The sequence below is a fragment of the Seriola dumerili genome, unplaced genomic scaffold, assembly GCF_002260705.1.
Source record: "Seriola dumerili isolate Sdu_G_001 unplaced genomic scaffold, Sdu_1.0 BDQW01000191.1, whole genome shotgun sequence".
In the NCBI taxonomy this organism is placed as follows: Eukaryota; Metazoa; Chordata; class Actinopteri; order Carangiformes; family Carangidae; genus Seriola; species Seriola dumerili.
The window spans coordinates 10,123,097-10,140,674 of NW_019174446.1; the positions used below are offsets into that span (position 1 = coordinate 10,123,097).

The 17,578-nt window shown below is 41.0% G+C and overlaps 1 protein-coding gene across 1 annotated transcript; it reads left to right on the forward strand.

Annotated features, from left to right (window-relative positions):
- The first annotated feature begins 11,833 nt into the window (after nt 1-11,833).
- LOC111227767 (protein FAM46A-like) lies at nt 11,834-16,540 on the forward strand. Its single transcript, XM_022753469.1, has 2 exons — nt 11,834-12,270; nt 15,005-16,540. The coding sequence occupies exons 1-2, from the start codon at nt 12,115-12,117 to the stop codon at nt 16,031-16,033; spliced, it is 1,185 nt and encodes a 394-aa protein (XP_022609190.1). The 5' UTR covers nt 11,834-12,114; the 3' UTR covers nt 16,034-16,540.
- Nucleotides 16,541-17,578: the final 1,038 nt, after the last annotated feature.

A 17,578-nucleotide genomic window follows, 5' to 3' on the forward strand; every position in this document is an offset into this window, starting at 1 on the left:
TTTCTGACTGCCTAGCAAAACCCTGTGTTCACTTTATAGAAACTACTGTGATGTTAAACAGACCCATGTCAAAGTATGGTACATAAACAGAAAATCAGTGGTTATCGGGTTCATTCTTTCTGATAGCTCCCAAATGGAAACAATGTGGAGGTGCATGTCGGCCACATGTGCTCAGACAGGCAAGCATCCAGTCATGAATGGGGTCAGCGTGATGTGTGTTCACCAAATACACAAACTGTGGCCAGCAGCTGACTGAAAGATGGTTTCATGATATCTATGTGCGATAAAGAGTTACAACAAGATATTTTGGTAATAATCTTTCAGTTTTAAAAAAAATGTATTAGCCATCATTACCACAGTGTCTAGGTCCAAAACCCAGGTCTTGTACAGTATACTGCTGATCACCAGAAGGCAAAAAGTCTGTAAAAGACTGTAAAAACAGATATGATCATCTGCTACCTGCCCTCAGATGCACTTCCATCAAATAAGAGTCTTTTGACCTGCAGTTTACAGATTTTCTCTCCCGTTCCCCCCTTGTAAATAGCCATTCGAAATGGAATATCATCTTTCAGAGTGTGGCAAATTGTTTTCTTGGCATTGCCTACAACCTGTTTATTCTGTGCCCAGGGTTATACTTTTTAAGCAGTAGATTTTCCCATAATTATTCAAATTGAAAACTGGGAAAAAATAGCCTGTGGGGCCAGTGATCACAGAGGATGGACCATGGCAGCTGATGCTGGAGTCTGCCTGCACTTCAGCTGTCACTTGTGTGTGCAGAAAAGTGAGAATGTTGCTTTAAGGTCATCCGAAAATCAATTCTTTTTCTTTGAAGGGGTGTCTGCATATGGCAGCTGGTGTCTCCTGTGTCGCTGGTGTTTTTCAGCTTTCAAAGAGGATGCTTTTGAGTTTATGTAAAAATGTATAACAGCATGTGTTGTCTTATGTCTTATGAAGTAGCTTAGAAATTGTGAAAAATTTGTAGGCAATTTCAGCTCACTTTTCACTTTGTAAGAATGTATAAACACATTGTTATGATCCTTACATTTTTGGTATTCACTTTGGCAGGTAATTCAGGCAGAAAAAGACTGAAAACATAAACTTGTGGCTGATGCTTGCAAGGCTCAGACCCCTTGTTGTGAAATTTGATAACCTTAATGGATTTCTAAAATCTTTTAATGTCTCTATTACCTCATTTGACTTCAAAAGAGTCCTTGCCTAGGCATGACAGTATAGCAACCTGTATATCTTAAGCTAACATGAAACAGATGGTCAAACTTTTGGCTCAGTGTCTCGCAGGAGGAAAGAGCCAAAGCATCACTGCCGCAGCATCTGTGTTGCATTTTAGCCACAATCATCCACAATCGCCTAGAGCACTAAACATTGTTCGCAGTAGAAGAGAAGTCTGAGGATGAGTTTAATTTAACAACAGCAGTGAAGGTACCAGGTCTTCAGTGTGTACTGGGTTTATTTGTCAGCAGTGCTGAGATGTGGATTATTTGAATCCTTGTTGGCTGCGGGTGATTATTCGCCTGCTGGAGTGTGTCATGCTCTTTAACCCCAACTGGTGTGGCACTGAGACAGAGAAGGCCACCCAGTCAGAGGGGGATGAGAGGCTTTGCTTTACTACCGGTTTTCAAAATGAGAGGATGTACTTTAATGGAACCAAGGTGACTTTATTTTACTCGAGAAACAGGATTAGATCAGACAGAGGGTGATGAATAAGGGCTGAGCTTTACTGGTTCTACGTCTCTCTTTTCAGCAGATTTGTGGCCATTATACATAATCAATCAGAACAAAACTTCATTGTCTAATGTGGCACTTTCTTTTGGCTGACTCCTTCTTTTTTCTCGGAAACACATGGAGGAACATGCAGTAACCGGACGACAGGGAAAGCCATCTCTTTCACTTAAAACTAATAAATTCCAGCTCTTCAAAGAAATAGCCCACTACCAATTTACCTCCGGCTGTCATCCACTCTGTGATTCATCATGCTCGTTCCTCTTCAGCGAGCCACTTTTGGCTCTGCTGTCATGTGTGCAGCGGTGTGTCACGCTCTCACAAGCCTTTTCCTCATCGCTCGCTGGTCTGACTGGAGCAAAAGTGAAGTACCTCTGCGAACAAAACAGGTGACTCACAGTCAGGGCTGCTGTGAGCATCACTGCCGCTGTGATTTGGACAGCTAAAAGTGTGTCTCTATGTGCTGGGCAGTGAAGCTGGATATAATTAACCCTGTGCTGAGCAGAACGAACCAGCTGCCAGGAGGCTACAGCTGCCAGCAGGCATAGTTTGTTGCCTCTGCCAGTGAAACATAAAACAACTGAATCCTGTGGGTATAGTCTGCACATGGTGGTTAAAATTTCTGAATCCTAAAGGTTGAAACTATAACACAACGAAATGACCTACAGTTCTTGCATACTTTCCTAAAGGTGGATATATGAAATAAAATTTCCTCAACAAAAAAATGTAAGGGATGTTTGACCTCCTAACAAACAGGGTCGAAGTGGAGCAAAATTTTGCAACTCTTTACATGTTAGCTGACACTACAAGCAATAAAGATAAAGGTTTCCTCATAGAACGTCCATGGCAACCTGTTGAGTGTGTGTGTGTGTGTGTGTGTGCTTGCGTGCGTGCGTGCGTGTGTGTGTGTGTGTGTGTGTGTGTGTGTGTGTGTGTGTGCATGTTTGTGTGTGTGTGTGTGTGTGGAGTTTGGTCAGTACTTAACCATATGTTTGTGTACTGCTTTTCTGGGAATTTTTCTGGGTGTAACAAGGGTGGACTCGATTAACTGTGTGTTTGGGCATGGTGGTGAGTGCTAAAGCCAAAAGCCTTTTACTACATAGAGCTCATGATAGACCAGGTCAGTGTTATTTTTTGGTTGGTTTGTGTATTAGATTTGTTGACCAAATGCAATTTGGTGAGTGCAGGGTTACAGATCTTACTGGATAGCTTACAGTGCACAGGGTGTTTTAGGTTGTGATGGTCAGTGAGATAATTCAGTGCACTCTTTAGCTTATTATTTAATTCATTTGTTATTTAATCCACTGTATCTCAGCAGCAGCTGTTACTATTGTAACACTTTTGATCTTGATATATAGGCCTTGATTATGACCCCCCCCCATCCTCATATCTCTCAAATAGTCATAAAAATCATTTCCACTTTTCCAAGATACCATATCTGCTGAACAGCAACATTTAGTATTTGCATTTTTTTTCAGAGTACAGATTAGATAAACGGATAAGTAAAAAGACGTGAGATATGCGCAGTTCTTGCAGTGGAAAAACGTTGGCTGCGCATGGTGAGGTGGAAAGATTTCCCCATGGAAACCTGAATATGTGCCATGGGGCTGGATTAGTGTACCAAGGTATCACAGGGTCAAACCTTATCACAGCAGACTGTTAAATATGGTGATATCAATCCGCTGAAAATGCTTTGGTTGCTGACAGATCATTTTTATAATATTAAGGCTAACCTACCAGCAGATAACATGTCACTGTTTATTTTCTTAAGCTGCAACCAGACAAATTTTTACAACTTTTTTAACAACTCCGTTAATGAGCTTTATGTCTCCACGTTGCCTCCAATGTATCACATGAAAGAAACATTTGTTGACTTCTGCAACAGGCAGAAATGCATCAATACACTTAAAGGTTCTACATGTAACATTCAGAAAACCCTTCTTATTAACGACAACGGTGGCCGTTAGGTCAGCACCCATTTGCTCACACTCACATGCATGCTCGCACTCCAAATGTAGGCACAAGTGAGTGTCTTGGGCATCGGCCAAAGCAGTGACATGATGGTCGGCTAAGGAAAGAAATTCAGCTCTGTATGGCATTTGGATAGTACCAATTTAAGCATTTCCTGGAGAAGAAGAAGGACCAATTTACTGTTCTGTTGCTGCCAAACCTTGTGGAGTTTTGAATGAGATTAATTCTGCAGACAAGAGACCGGTGGTGATGTAACAGCAACTACATGAAAGGAACATCTACTGGCGGAGGAGTCATGCCCTGGACACAAATGTGGCATGTGGCAAGTGCACCACGAAAAGGCCAGCCGATGCGGTGGCCCACCACGATTGGTCCCGGTAGTCACAATGACCAATCCAATGAAACAAGACATAACATGATTGACCAGCATCATGTTGAGCTAGCTGGTTAGCATACAAACGTTATTAAAAAAACAGAAGTGATAGAAATAGAAGCAAATGAAAATACTTATTTCTACTGCTGGATACAGCTCTGGGCAAGTAAAGGACTGAAGTTTGATGGTGAACTTACAACGTTTCTTCTAGACTGGTAAGTAACAGCAAACAGCTGTTAATGCTAACACTGACTATGTAACTGTAACAAAACTTGCTAATAGCTCCTTTAAATAACTTTTTTTCTCTATGTAAGGGTAAGGTGGCATGCATTTTAGACAACTAAAATTTTCCAGTAAGAGGTCAAGTGTGCTGTCTGTCTTCTTTTCTTTTTTACCTTTTAAAGGTTTATTTTAATCCTCAGGCCTTCTAAAATGATTAAGGAAAAACAATTTGTATCTTCATTTATTTGAAAAGATATCATCTGGATAGGCTGACTATGAGCAGTTACATTTTTAAAAAATCTGTAAATATTGTTTAACATATTTGAATATTTTATATTGTTTAATATGTTTCCATCAGCTGTAGTTACTCTGCAGATTCTGATTTTTATGAACACATAAGATCCAATACATTGTTATACAGTAAATAAAGTCACTCAAAACTATATAAAATGGGTAAAATTTGCAGCTATTAAAATGCGACTTACATGTTAATGAATCATAATAATAATATATAATGATGATTCTGTTTTGTCTGTTTTAATACAGGATTTTTCCCTGGGGATTTGCGGACTTCCTTACATATACAGTAAATGTATGTACATATGTAGCCTATATAAAAGAGATAAGTATATGGTTAGTTACAGAACATGGTTGTGCAATAACTAGTCAATAAAAGCCAGTGAACTTCACACACTTGTTCATTTCCCAAGTTTATGTATCACCTACAATAAAGTCAGAGGGAGAAAGAGGTGCATGGGACAGGGTGATGGACAGATAGTGCATGTTGAGTCACTGACAGGGCATGACCAGGCATATTCTCAGCATGTTTGACTTTTAGCTAAGACCACAGTACAGTTTTATGAGGCAAGCACAGGTTAAATGCTCCATATTGCTTATCATGTTCACCCATGTTACTTAAAAGTAAGTTATGTAAAAGGTAGCAAAAGACACGCAGCGAGATAAGAAGATGTTCTATATTCAGACACAGGCCACTGGGCTTTTAAATGTACAGTGAAATGCGAGAGACTGTGAGGTGAATGTCGAGTGATTTGTTGATCTAAAACATGGAGCGCAGTGTCTGAGCCCCAGTCGCTGCTTATAGCACTACAATACGTATCTCCGGGCAGCCATGTGTGCAACATGCCTGCCTCCTGCGTGCTTCCAGTTACAGCACTGCATAAATCACCAGAAAACCCCGCAGGAATCTTCCAAACTACAACGAACAAGCTGAGTTTGTTTTTGTTCAAAGGTTTGTTTTGTTGTCGATATTCACAAACACCTGGCATGAATTTGGAAATGCCTGCAAATCACTGATCATAAGCTCTTGGAACATCCAGCTGGCCCTCTCTGAGCCATGGTATGATGGGATACACTTTTGCCCGATCCCATAATCCCTCCAGGGGGAGGATTTAAGAAATCTGGATGATCATGAACACATTTTTATTAGTCTCTTGTTAGGACAGAGGTTTTAACCTGTGTGAGAGCTGCTGTTTTCAGTCCAACGGTATCTGTTACATAAGTCAATCATCTTGACCCATATACACATTGTCTCTGAGGGGTGGGGGCAGGGGGGTGGGGTGGGCGTGCTCCATACCTCTGCTGTGCTTTAACCCAAAAGGTGTCCAGTGAATTGGCACAATTGCTCTCCAGTGTGTTACACTCTTTATCGCCCCTCAGGCTGAGTTATTTGCTGGGCTACTGGATGGGGGTGAGGAGCAGGATTTCTGGGAATGAAATCAGAGCTCTCTGCCTAATAGGGGTTCCCTCTCACTTCTGGTAAATGCTCCAGAAAGTGGAAGCAGCCGGTTCTCTTTGTGGTAGCTTTTAATATGCAATGTCCACACCAGGCACATGTGTTGAGAAAATGACAGAACAAGTTTATTTTATAAGCTTTTATTATGGTTACATTTGGTGACTCAGCAGTATCTGCACATTGAAGGCAGCTGTCATCTTGCTTCTACGTCCCTGTGGTGCCGTTAGTAGTGTTTGTTTGTTGGAGAATAATCAATAATCAGAATCCATTCATCTACCAACACCAAAGCTGGTTAGTGAAGCAAACTGGGTGTTTATTTTCTTTTTGTAAAGTATTTGACAAGGTAATTTGCAGCAGCGACCCTAAAGATCCTATTGCGGTGGGTGTGGGGTGATTGCGTAACATGATTTAAGCTCCAGTTAAAGTAGCTGTCCAAGTTAGGAAGTCACAGACATACAGAAGAAGGTGAGGGTGTTTTATTACCAGGGCCATACATTCCTCTCTCATACACGACGATATAGGCAGGAGTAAGTCACATGTGTTGAGATATCCATGTGCTTATCTGAGTTTGGATTTAAGGAAAAGAAAAAAAAATAGATAAAGGAGAAAATGTGTGCATGACTCCTTTTATCACATAAGCTGGGAAATTGATTTATTGGGAAACTAGAGATTTCATTGCATTCTCTTAAGGAATTACTTATCTTGCCTTGGTGTATACATTTGTATATTGTAGATCCATGTTTCCAAACACTCGTGTACTGTTAAATTAGCTTTTTTTTCTATAATGCCATCCACATTCTGCACAACTTAAGCCTGAGTCAAAGTTTTTTCTCCTTCAGTCTTTCCACCCGTTCAGAGGGTAAAGTGAGCCAAGCCTTACATAATACATAGTCTAACACTATATTTGACCATTGAGCTTCAGAGCACTTCAACTATGCAATACGCTCTCTTCTCGAAAGATATTGTCATTGATATGGTACAACTATGGCACTGCAGACCATCTGGTCCATATAGATGCTGACGGTTTGTGACTTAAAAAAAGAAAAGAGAAAAGAAACCATCATAAAATCAGTAAAAACAAGTTTAAAAAACAGAATTGATTCTGTAACATAAAACCATTTGCAACTCTGGCTTTTATTACTTAATCCAGTTTTGACATGCTTCTAATCTTTGGGAAATACTGTATTATGTCTAATTATACCCTTAACATCAGGTTTGGTTTACAAAACTCATCAATAGAAGTCATGATTTTATTTGAATCTAACAAGAGTAACAAAGCTTACATCAGATCAATAGCACATAGTGTGTGTTACATTTGAGTATTTTTCCATTTCACAAGAGATGTGGACCGAGCAGAGAGGAGATGTGTGATACCACTTGAATCTATAGTGTGTTTTTGGTGTGTTTTTATTTCCCAGGTGCACACTGGTCAGCTCTGCCAAGCACTACTGTAATCAATCAAGCAGACAGCGGAGGCAGTCTGACGTCAGCAGCACGGCTGCTTGCGTAACCTTGTTCCACTGTCCCATAGATTTGTCATCTGGAGCAATCCGGAAAAGTAAACTTACCTCTCTTATCACACGTCCTCTATCGCAGATTGGCCCTATGGTGTCCAGGTTGACTGGTCACTTCAACCTGGCTGCGTAGACAGGTCATCTGCTGCCAAGGCAAACTGGGCCAGAAAAGCAACTGTTATAGAAATGTGTTTGATTCGTTGACAAAATCAAACTTGCTTCAAAATCAAACACACAATGTTAAGTCGGACATGCAATGTAATAGCAGCAGCTGCATCACTATTTTAGCTATGGCAGCACTGTCCAAAGTTACACATGATGCACAGTCTAATAATAGCAAACGCTTGGTCTTCTAGTATAACAAGTCTGAATGTGCTCAATGTCGAATGAAGAAAGTCTTTTTGGGGAAATAATTCACTTAGATCGTAGGAGCCCTGACAGATGAGTGAGAAAACGAGCTGCACAACTCATCCAGTGTGGCAGAGGGAGTATTATCTGTCTTCGAACAATTGATCATTGTGACACTTCACGGCTTGTTGTTTGGCAACATCGATTTTCAGCCACGCTTTTACAACACGTTCTGACGTCTGCTCATGTCCCTGCACTTGAGAGAAGCCTCCTCAACAGCATTGTTCCTCTTCTTGTCACTGCCCATAGAGATGTTTGACAAAAAAAAGAAAAAAAAAGAAGAAACTGTCTGATGTGCTTCATCAGCCTCTGAGCACAAATACAAAGGAATAAAACCCATGAATGTCTTCAACCAACTTTCATTGAAGGTCTTTAATATTGTTGTACTGAAGACTACCATATTGTTTCATAATGTTTGACCATAATCAAGGATTGGAAAATACATCTGCATAATGCATCATTTGTTTAAGGTGTGTTTAAATACTGGCTATCTCGCCGCGCCTACAAGACTCACAGTCTCAGTTATCATGGCTCCAGCAGGATGTCAACTCAGGGATAAACAGAGGATACACTAACACTGACATGAATGAACAGAAGTTGAATCAGGGAATAATAAGCAGTGTACACATTGCAGGAGTTTTTTTCCTTTGTTGTTGTCTTCAATGTCTTAATTGTTTTTGTTCCACTGCACGAATGTCTTCACTTTATATCCGATTGACTCCCTCTGACATGGGAAACTGAGGATGTCAATTAGATTGACATTTATCTGCCGTCATTGTTCTCTCGTCCCCAAGTGTTTCACATTCAGGTAAGTGCTGGCTCTGCTCCCAGGATTCACAGCTGCCACATGGTGGGTTATTTATAGTTGGATGACGCAGATGTCTCACATCAGCCCCTGGCAGGGCCCTCAGCTGGAGACGCCTCTGCCTCGCTGCCCGACAACCGCGGATGCTGTTGCCATGGAAACAGGATTATGTTGACATCACAAGGATTTGAAGTGATCTTCTGTGGAGACCAAATCCATGGTACGCCCACGACCTGACCTCTCAGAGGCCTGGGAGACACTGTCCACCTCCAGCTGTGTGTTGTCGAGAAGTGTGTGAACCAAACACACATGCACCACACACACATATGGTTGGGAGGACATTATGATGTGCGTACCTGAGTGCGTAAGAGCGTGTGTTTCCGTCTGTCTGTGTTTTATTGCTGCATCACTAAAAACCCACAACAGGTCAATCATGACATGAACTTCACTCTCTTATAAACATTTTACAGGTGCACTAACATGCTGTGTCGACAGACGTGAGAAGCTGGGGATTTTATACATGATGACATATTTGGGTCATTTTAAAAGAGGAAATTACTGATGTTTTCACCTGTATTGTTCACTGGCAAATTACATACTGCAACAACCTTATGGCCTTCACACCACTGAAAGAGTAGCATCTGCCATTATGAGTAATGTCTACCATTGTGTGAGGTCCTTCATTAAGGGATATTTATTTAAACACATAATAGGTTACACAACAGGGCAGGATAAGACGTAAAGACAATCACAATGTGACTGCAATTCACTCCTATAAGCCCTGGAAGATTTTGGAAAATCAGAGTGAATAATTAAAGCAGAACACATTGACAGCATCTGACAGATCATAGATTCACCAGCTTTGCAGTTCAATGTGTTTACAGTATTAGTATGTGAAAGCCCTTTGCAGGTGGACAAATATACACAGTATTAAGCATAAAAAGTCAACAGATGTTTTGTTCAGACTAGAGGAATGTCTCTGCATCTGCACCAAAACAAATAAAAAACAATGCAGATAAGGAGGCAGGCTTGAAAGAAGTGGCAACATTTTATCTGAAAACGTAAATGGAAAACTACAATGAAAAGGGCATCACGGGTTATCGGAGCCTTTTCATAAACCCCTGCACAATCATGAGCAAATTAAATGAACGATTGTTAGTGTGGCTTGTAGGCTTTAATTTTCCATTGGCTGAATAAACAAACAATTCAAAGGTAACGGCTCTCCACTTTAAACACAGGCATATACTAAAAATGATAAGAACCTATGAAAATGTGTAATTAGCAAGCAACATTTTACAGTTTTAATAGACTGCTATTGTAGCTTAAATACTCAACGACTGACAAGCAGCTTCTGGGTTTCAGTGAAAGAGATGATGGATTTCCAGAATAATTAATGGGGTCTGTTTTATGCATCAGATGCTGTGGCTATACATGCTGTACATATTTTAAATAACAAAACAGTGATACTAGAGGCTCATATGCATTTGTATTATCTTGTACATTTTACAGTATTTTTCCTAAGCCTAAGATACGAGTGAATATGTGCAAAAAAAATCTAAATTGTCTGCGCTCTTGCTAGTTAATACAGATGACATAGCTTTAGCTAAAGATAATTTACTCACTTTTTCCTGTTTGCTGTAATGTATTTTGATCTTTTGACATCTTAATATTTGAGTTTGTTATGCTACATAAATAAGGTTGTAGCTAAATCTAATCATAATGGAGAAAAAAAGTAAAACCAAATATACTCCTGCTAAAAGCTAACTAGCCTAGCTTAGCAGGGTAAAAGTAGCAGCAGCGGTCTCAGCAGCCTCTGGAATTCAAATGGTTTTAAATCATATATTTGGATGTATTTAATCAAAGATGAATCTATTAAAGTAGCTTGTAAATGGATAAGAAAGCTGAGGAAGAAACTACAGCAAATTATGTTTGAAGATACTAAGGGCACAACCCTTTATCGTCTATACCTTATGTCTTCTTTATGTTAAGTCTGTGACAATGAAGGCATGAGGTTAAGGTTTTACAATTTATATTTGTAAGACAGTACAGGTACTGCAGCGACTGCTAAGGAACAGACCATTTATTTTTGTATTTTTGCTGATGTTTATGATGTTGTGAAATGATCAACAAAACAGGAAAAGCAAAAAAAAATAGTTATGCTACACAAAACCATGTTCATTCTGATGTTCCTCTATTATTTGTCATTTTCCTTGTGAAGTATGGGTTAATTTTACCTGTCCAGGGCTCTGTAAATGATTCAAATGAAAAAGAAAAACAGAAAAAAAACCCCACTTTCTGGTTGATCTGCTCACAACCAGTAGACATACAACTGGTATTGCTTTGTTTCAACGGCTTACAAGCCAAGAAGGTTGTGAAAGACTGGCCTAGAGGTTAGTAAACTGAGCTTGTGACTAGAAAGTTGCCAGAGTGAATTTTCTGGATAATATTGATTAGAAGAACACATGTAGCTCCTGTTGAAGTTCCCTCTGTACAACTTACTATAGCACGGCCTTTAACCTATTTCGCTTGCTCAAGAGTGCTAATGGTCTTCTCTTGCTTCTTGTATGATCATGAAGTGTATGATCGTGAAGGAGGGCGTTACTGCAAAAACATCCTGCATGCTCTGCAAACATTCCCTTGGTAAATAAAGAAATACATCATGAGAGTAAAAGTGGAGGTTGTGTTTGCACAGCTGTACTCTCCGTAATCAATAATTTTTACCTATCTGCTTGCAATTGCATATAAATGGCCAAGTATTAAATTAATATATAGCCTACTAATTTCTAATATTGCTGCAGCTGAGGCCATGCAGATTTGAAGATCAGTAGATCATGAGACTTGTTTCAGGGAAAACCCTGTCAGGATGCACCATGAGTAGAGCTGAGGGGAGGAGGCTGTCAACTGCGTCACATGAAGGGTGTTCCCTACAGACAGGGCGTCCATAATAAATGACCAAACACAGCAGCCAATCACAGGGCTCATGCTAATGAGCCCTGCTTTAAACCCTCTGGACCTTCCTTATGAATCGATTCTTTGCAGACTGACCGGATTTTAGCGGCACACTCCGGAGGAAGCGGCTAATCCCACTCCAACCTCCACCACTTGAGACTCAGCGAACTTTTTCCACTCTTCACTTCAAGATTAACAACCGGACCTGCTCACCTCCGACACTCACAGGAATACCTGGCTTGTATATTAAGACAGGAGCTTTGAAGATACAGAGCTGAGCTGGGAGGAATCACTGATTCACATTCTGCTGATTTGGTTTTTTTTCTTTTAAATTTTCTCTTTTTTTGTAATTTTGGGGTGGGGTCTGAAAGTTAACATCGCCATGTCTTGCGGTGATGCGTCGGATCAGAGCCGGCGGTTCTGCGTCTTGTCTTGGGATCAGGTGCAGCGCTTGGACTCGATCCTGGCGGAGGCTGTCCCCATCCACGGCCGAGGAAACTTCCCCACTCTCTCCGTGCAACCCCGCCAGATTGTCCAGGTACAGACCCACATTCATACATTTACATACTCACATGTTTAATTACTCATTAGTTGCTGTTATTAGTTTGAACGGGCAGTTTTATATATAGGCCTACCTTATTTAATATGCATACAAATAAAAGTGAATATTACACCTTACTACACAGCATGTGGGCAGGTAATGAACACTGTGAAACCCGTGGATCAAATATTCTCTCTCTGTGATAACATCTGGGGAATTAGATATTAAAATTAAAATTTTTAATTTTATATTTGTGTTAATTGTGTTTCTATCACAGATTACGCAATAAATTTCTTTGCCCTGCTTTCCTTTTTTTTTGGAAAGTTTACATCTTGACTGCTTCTAATTTCTTCCCAAGGCTTCTATCTTCTCCAAAGATTTGTTCTAACAAAATATCCACAGGCAAACTATGAACCCTCAATATTTTTCTTTCTTTCGTCTTTTCTTTCCTCTTGATGACACTAAATTAAATTTTATTAATTTCACGTGCCAAAGTCCCTCAGCATTTCCAGCATCCTATGCGTCCTGGCTGGATCACATTTCACTTCGCTTAGTGGTGTCTCTAGATAGCTGCCTGTGCATTAAAGTGGTAAATGCACTGTTAGAATTTCACATTGAACATATAGCTGATTCCTAACAAAACCATGCCAGATAATCTAGTACAGAATCCCTTTTTTTCCATTTCATTTACACATTGACATATTCAAGATGAGCTCAACAAGCCTGTAAAGCCTAGAGCTTCAGGCTTGTGGTTGTGGAAAGATGAATGCTCCAGTGAGCGTGCACAAGCCTTAAATGCAGGTTTGAGCCCCAAATGTGGGGACTCTTATGTTTCCCCTGTATTTGTGGAAACCCAACCATCTGCCACATAGATTCATTTAGTGGTTGGCTGAACATTGATCAACAGTAAATCTAGTGTCATGACAAACTGTCATCAGACTTTTTACTTTAGCTTCAATGTTTATTTAATAGGTTTTTATGCCATCTTTGTTATACATCAAAGGAGCTATGACTGAAGGAGTGGACCTTTGTCCTGCTGCAGGGTTGGAGGGATAGACAGGACGTTAACATCCACTGCAGCATCGTGAGGCGCTACAGTCCAAAGTGAATCTGTAGCTCTAAGATAAAAAAACACCCTCTGTTCTTAACCGCTTCACAACTCAGACCTGTGGCTCACAGATTATGAGGGAACCAGACACAAGTCCTTGCACCTTTTTTTTTTTTTTTTCACCCCGCTTTGGTTCTTTTTTTCTAAAGAAGTGAGACAGACTTGATTAGACAGGCGTCTAATCAAGTGTTTCTGGCAGGATTTGACGTAAAGCCAGGAGAGGCAAACCTATGCTTCCAGAGGCGATGTTTAACCACTCAGCTATATCCATATATGATTTGACTACCTGTGCTCAGAGGGCAGAGGGAGAAAAAGGTGCTGAGAGTAGGCCTGAGGGTAAATTTCTGCTTTGACATAATGGGACAACCACAGAAGCACAGAAAAACCGCGTTATAATTGCTTCTGATTGGAATTTGAACCCAATCAACAAGGCTCAATGATGGGAATGCCATTACTGCCAAGTTGTACCAAAATAATTTTGTTCCTCCTCTCCTCCTTTTGAGTGAGGGTCTGACTTGCCTTCAAATGTTTGTTTGTCTTTAGCCTGACCCAGTATGTATAAATAGGGCCAGCTTGTTATCTGATCACCATGGGAGAGAGAGTTAACAGACACTAATCTGACAGGTCAGTACCAGTAGGGAGATTTAGGATTGTAGTGAGTGAGTGTGTAACAGCTAATTTGTACTGCAGCTTTAACTGCTTGAATTGTCTGCAATTATTTGTTCAGAAGAAATACTTGTGGAGTGTTAGCTCATGTATATAGCAAATCAGGCATTCATATGTTTTAGTTACAATCTGCTTACATGTGTGTAACCTGAATTAATACGACAAACTTCTCAAATAGCTTGCATTCCTTGTAAAATGGAAGCTGCAGCTAGCTGTTGATATGTCATATCATTCAGATCTACATTTCAATGGGACACTTTGATCGCTTCCAGGTACTGTGAAATTTCCCCTCAGGCATGTGGGCTTTGATATTGCACTTCAAGACATGGTTTCCCTTTGTGCTTGCTAGAAGCGATGCTGGCATGTCTTGTCCAGCTGTAGCTCCTCAAATGTGGCTGCTCCGAGGCGGGACGCCTTCGTTTAAACATCCCACAGGTCACTGGGACAGAGAAAAGGAAACACTGTTGATCCTTAATGACCTGAAATTGTGACATTTAGCCTAAAGCAGGGGTTTTTGTTTGTTTTTATTTTTATATTGGACACTGCTGGTCCAGCCCACTGGTGTTCACTCTCTCTATGTTACAGTTCAGGATTATGAATCTTATCACTGTTTCTGTGATAAAATAAGACCCAGAGGGAGATGGACCTGGAGTACAGGCACAGACTTGCCAGCTCTGCCTCTGCTCTTTGTTTGGGCTCTTTAGGTTTCATTCAGACTGAGGCTGATGGTGATGAAATGGACTTTTGAGACCAGCAGTATTGATCTCGCCTTCACAAAATATTGATTTCCACTAGGCCCATGTGGAGCTCATTTGGACATATTTCAAGAGTTTAACTTGAATCGTTTTTAGTGTGTATTTCTTTCATCATTTCTGAAACTACAAGGACTTTTTTTCCATCTTTTACTCTCATTTTCTTACTAATAACATGCTTAATTTCTGTCTCGTTCCTGTCTAGGTTGTGCGGGCGAGGCTGGAGGAGAGAGGTGTGTGTGTTAAAGATGTGAGGCTGAACGGATCTGCTGCCAGCCATGTGCTCCATCAGGACACTGGACTGGGCTACAAGGACCTCGACCTGATCTTTGGTGTTTCGCTGAAAGATGACCAGGCCTTCCGTCTGGTGAAGGACGTCGTGCTGGACTGCCTGTTGGACTTCTTGCCAGCCGGGGTCTCTAAGGAGCGCATCACAGCACTGACCCTCAAAGAGGCCTATGTACAGAAACTGGTGAAAGTCTGTAATGATACGGACCGCTGGAGCCTCATCTCGCTGTCCAACAACACGGGCAAGAATGTAGAGCTTAAATTTGTGGACTCTTTGCGGCGGCAGTTTGAATTCAGCGTGGACTCCTTCCAGATTTGCCTCGACTCTCTGCTCTTATTTGACCGCTGCTCAGAGACGCCCATGTCTGAGAGCTTTCACCCCACTGTGATCGGGGAGAGTGTGTATGGGGACTTCAAGGAGGCCATGGATCACCTGTGTCAGAGGACCATAGCTACACGCAGCCCTGAAGAAATCAGAGGGGGCGGTTTATTGAAATACTGCCACTTGCTGGTGCGAGGGTTCAGACCCTCTTCAGAGGCGGACATGAAGCAGATGCAGCGCTACATGTGCTCACGCTTCTTCATTGACTTCCCTGACATCGGTGAGCAGCAGAGGAAGCTGGAGGCCTACCTGCAAAACCACTTTGCTGGGATGGAGCACAAACGGTACGAGTGTCTGATGACTCTGCACCAAGTTGTGAACGAGAGCACTGTGTGTCTGATGGGCCACGAGCGGCGCCAGACGCTCAGCCTCATCTCCATGCTGGCGCTGAAGGTGCTGGCTGAGCAGAACGCCATCCCCACTGTGACGAATGTCACGTGCTACTACCAGCCAGCTCCGTACGTACAGGACATCAACTTCAGTAATTACTATATTGCACACGTGCAGCCGCCGCAGGTCTCACCGTGCAGTCATTCATATCAGACGTGGCTGCCCTGTAGCTGAACTGGCTGTGAGGACAGAGGTGGATGTGTCTCCATCGCTCTTTATCTTTCAAAGGAAGCGGACTGAAAATACACGAGAAAGGAAACCCATGTTTGCCAAATGTGACTTGACTAAAACAATCCTGTACTGCTGTACATCTGATTGAGCCGACACATTAATTTTTCTCACTTTACTCTTGCAAAACATCTGTAAGATTGCTGGTCATTTCTGAGATGTAGCGATAATATCTTATTTAAGTATTAAAAAAAGTCTTTATGAAGCTTTATATATTGTATGTCAGAAATACATTTTTGAGGAAACAAACATTGAAGCTGGTGTAATTTTCATACTCTGGCTTTATTTTTTTTAAAATTACGTACCGGACCAAAGATGTATTTGTTCTTCAGAAAGGGAATGTTGTTATGATTCCAAGTGCCTAAAATGAACCATGAAATGTTCTAAAAACATCTGTAAAGTGAGAACTGTGCATTCAGTGTTTTCTAGATTACTCCGTTTATCTTTTCAGGAACAGAAGCATTCATTTTTGTGAAATTAAAAAAAAGGAAAAACTCCAGTGTTTTTGTGTTTGTGGTTATTTTATTTTAACCTTGGTCTATAATGATTGTTGACATTTCAGTCTTAGGTTCTGGGAGCTGCAGTTTGGCCATTATCCTTCACCATCCCCACAGTCATGCTGTATTCTCTCACATGGCCATCATAAACAGCATGTTTTCATTTCACACGAGACAGGCTTTGGATAAAAACTGACAGGTAGAATGACTCACACTTTTATCCGCCTTTCCTTGGGATGGATGGATGAGGGATTGTTTGTTTCATACTTCATAAGCTGATGACAACAAGGCCGTTCATTTCCAGTAACCAGGCCCATTGAAATGCATATACTGTCGGCTGGAGTGAGTTGCATTTGTTAAACTGGGGCTGAGGATCCATTACAATCTGAGGACATGAACTATAAGGAGGCTTTTCTAAAGCACAATGGCCTCTCTCTCCTCTGTGATACTAAAGCTTTTTAACAAAGGCTGGCCTGTTCTCCCGCCCATGTTACCACTGGAAACCCAGCCCTGTTTGCTTGACTGATACCATATCCATGTCATTTTGTCCGAGTCAAAATCAAAAATCTTTACAGGCAAAGGCAGAATGGGAAAGATGGTGGAAACGATATAGTTCATAGAGATTATTAGCAGATCAGGGATCTACACAAGCCATGCTAGTCACATTTGGGCCAATATTTACATCCATGAGCCAAAACAAAAATGTCTCATTTTGGCCAAATTTGAGTCACACCCATTCATTCCTTCTCCACATTGAACCCTAAGTAGATTTTGTAAAAAAGATGTTGAAATATGACCATCAGCAATGTGGTATTAATGAAGACTATGTATATACACTGCCTTATCTTTTCAGAAATCAGTTAAATAGAGGGTTACTGGTAGCGGCCACAGAGTCAGTTTGCTGGGAACAGTCGGAGAACTGGAGCCAATAAAAAGAAATCTAGACCTTGTGATGTTTCTAATGGGAAATTCTTTCACTTTTTTTCCCATATAT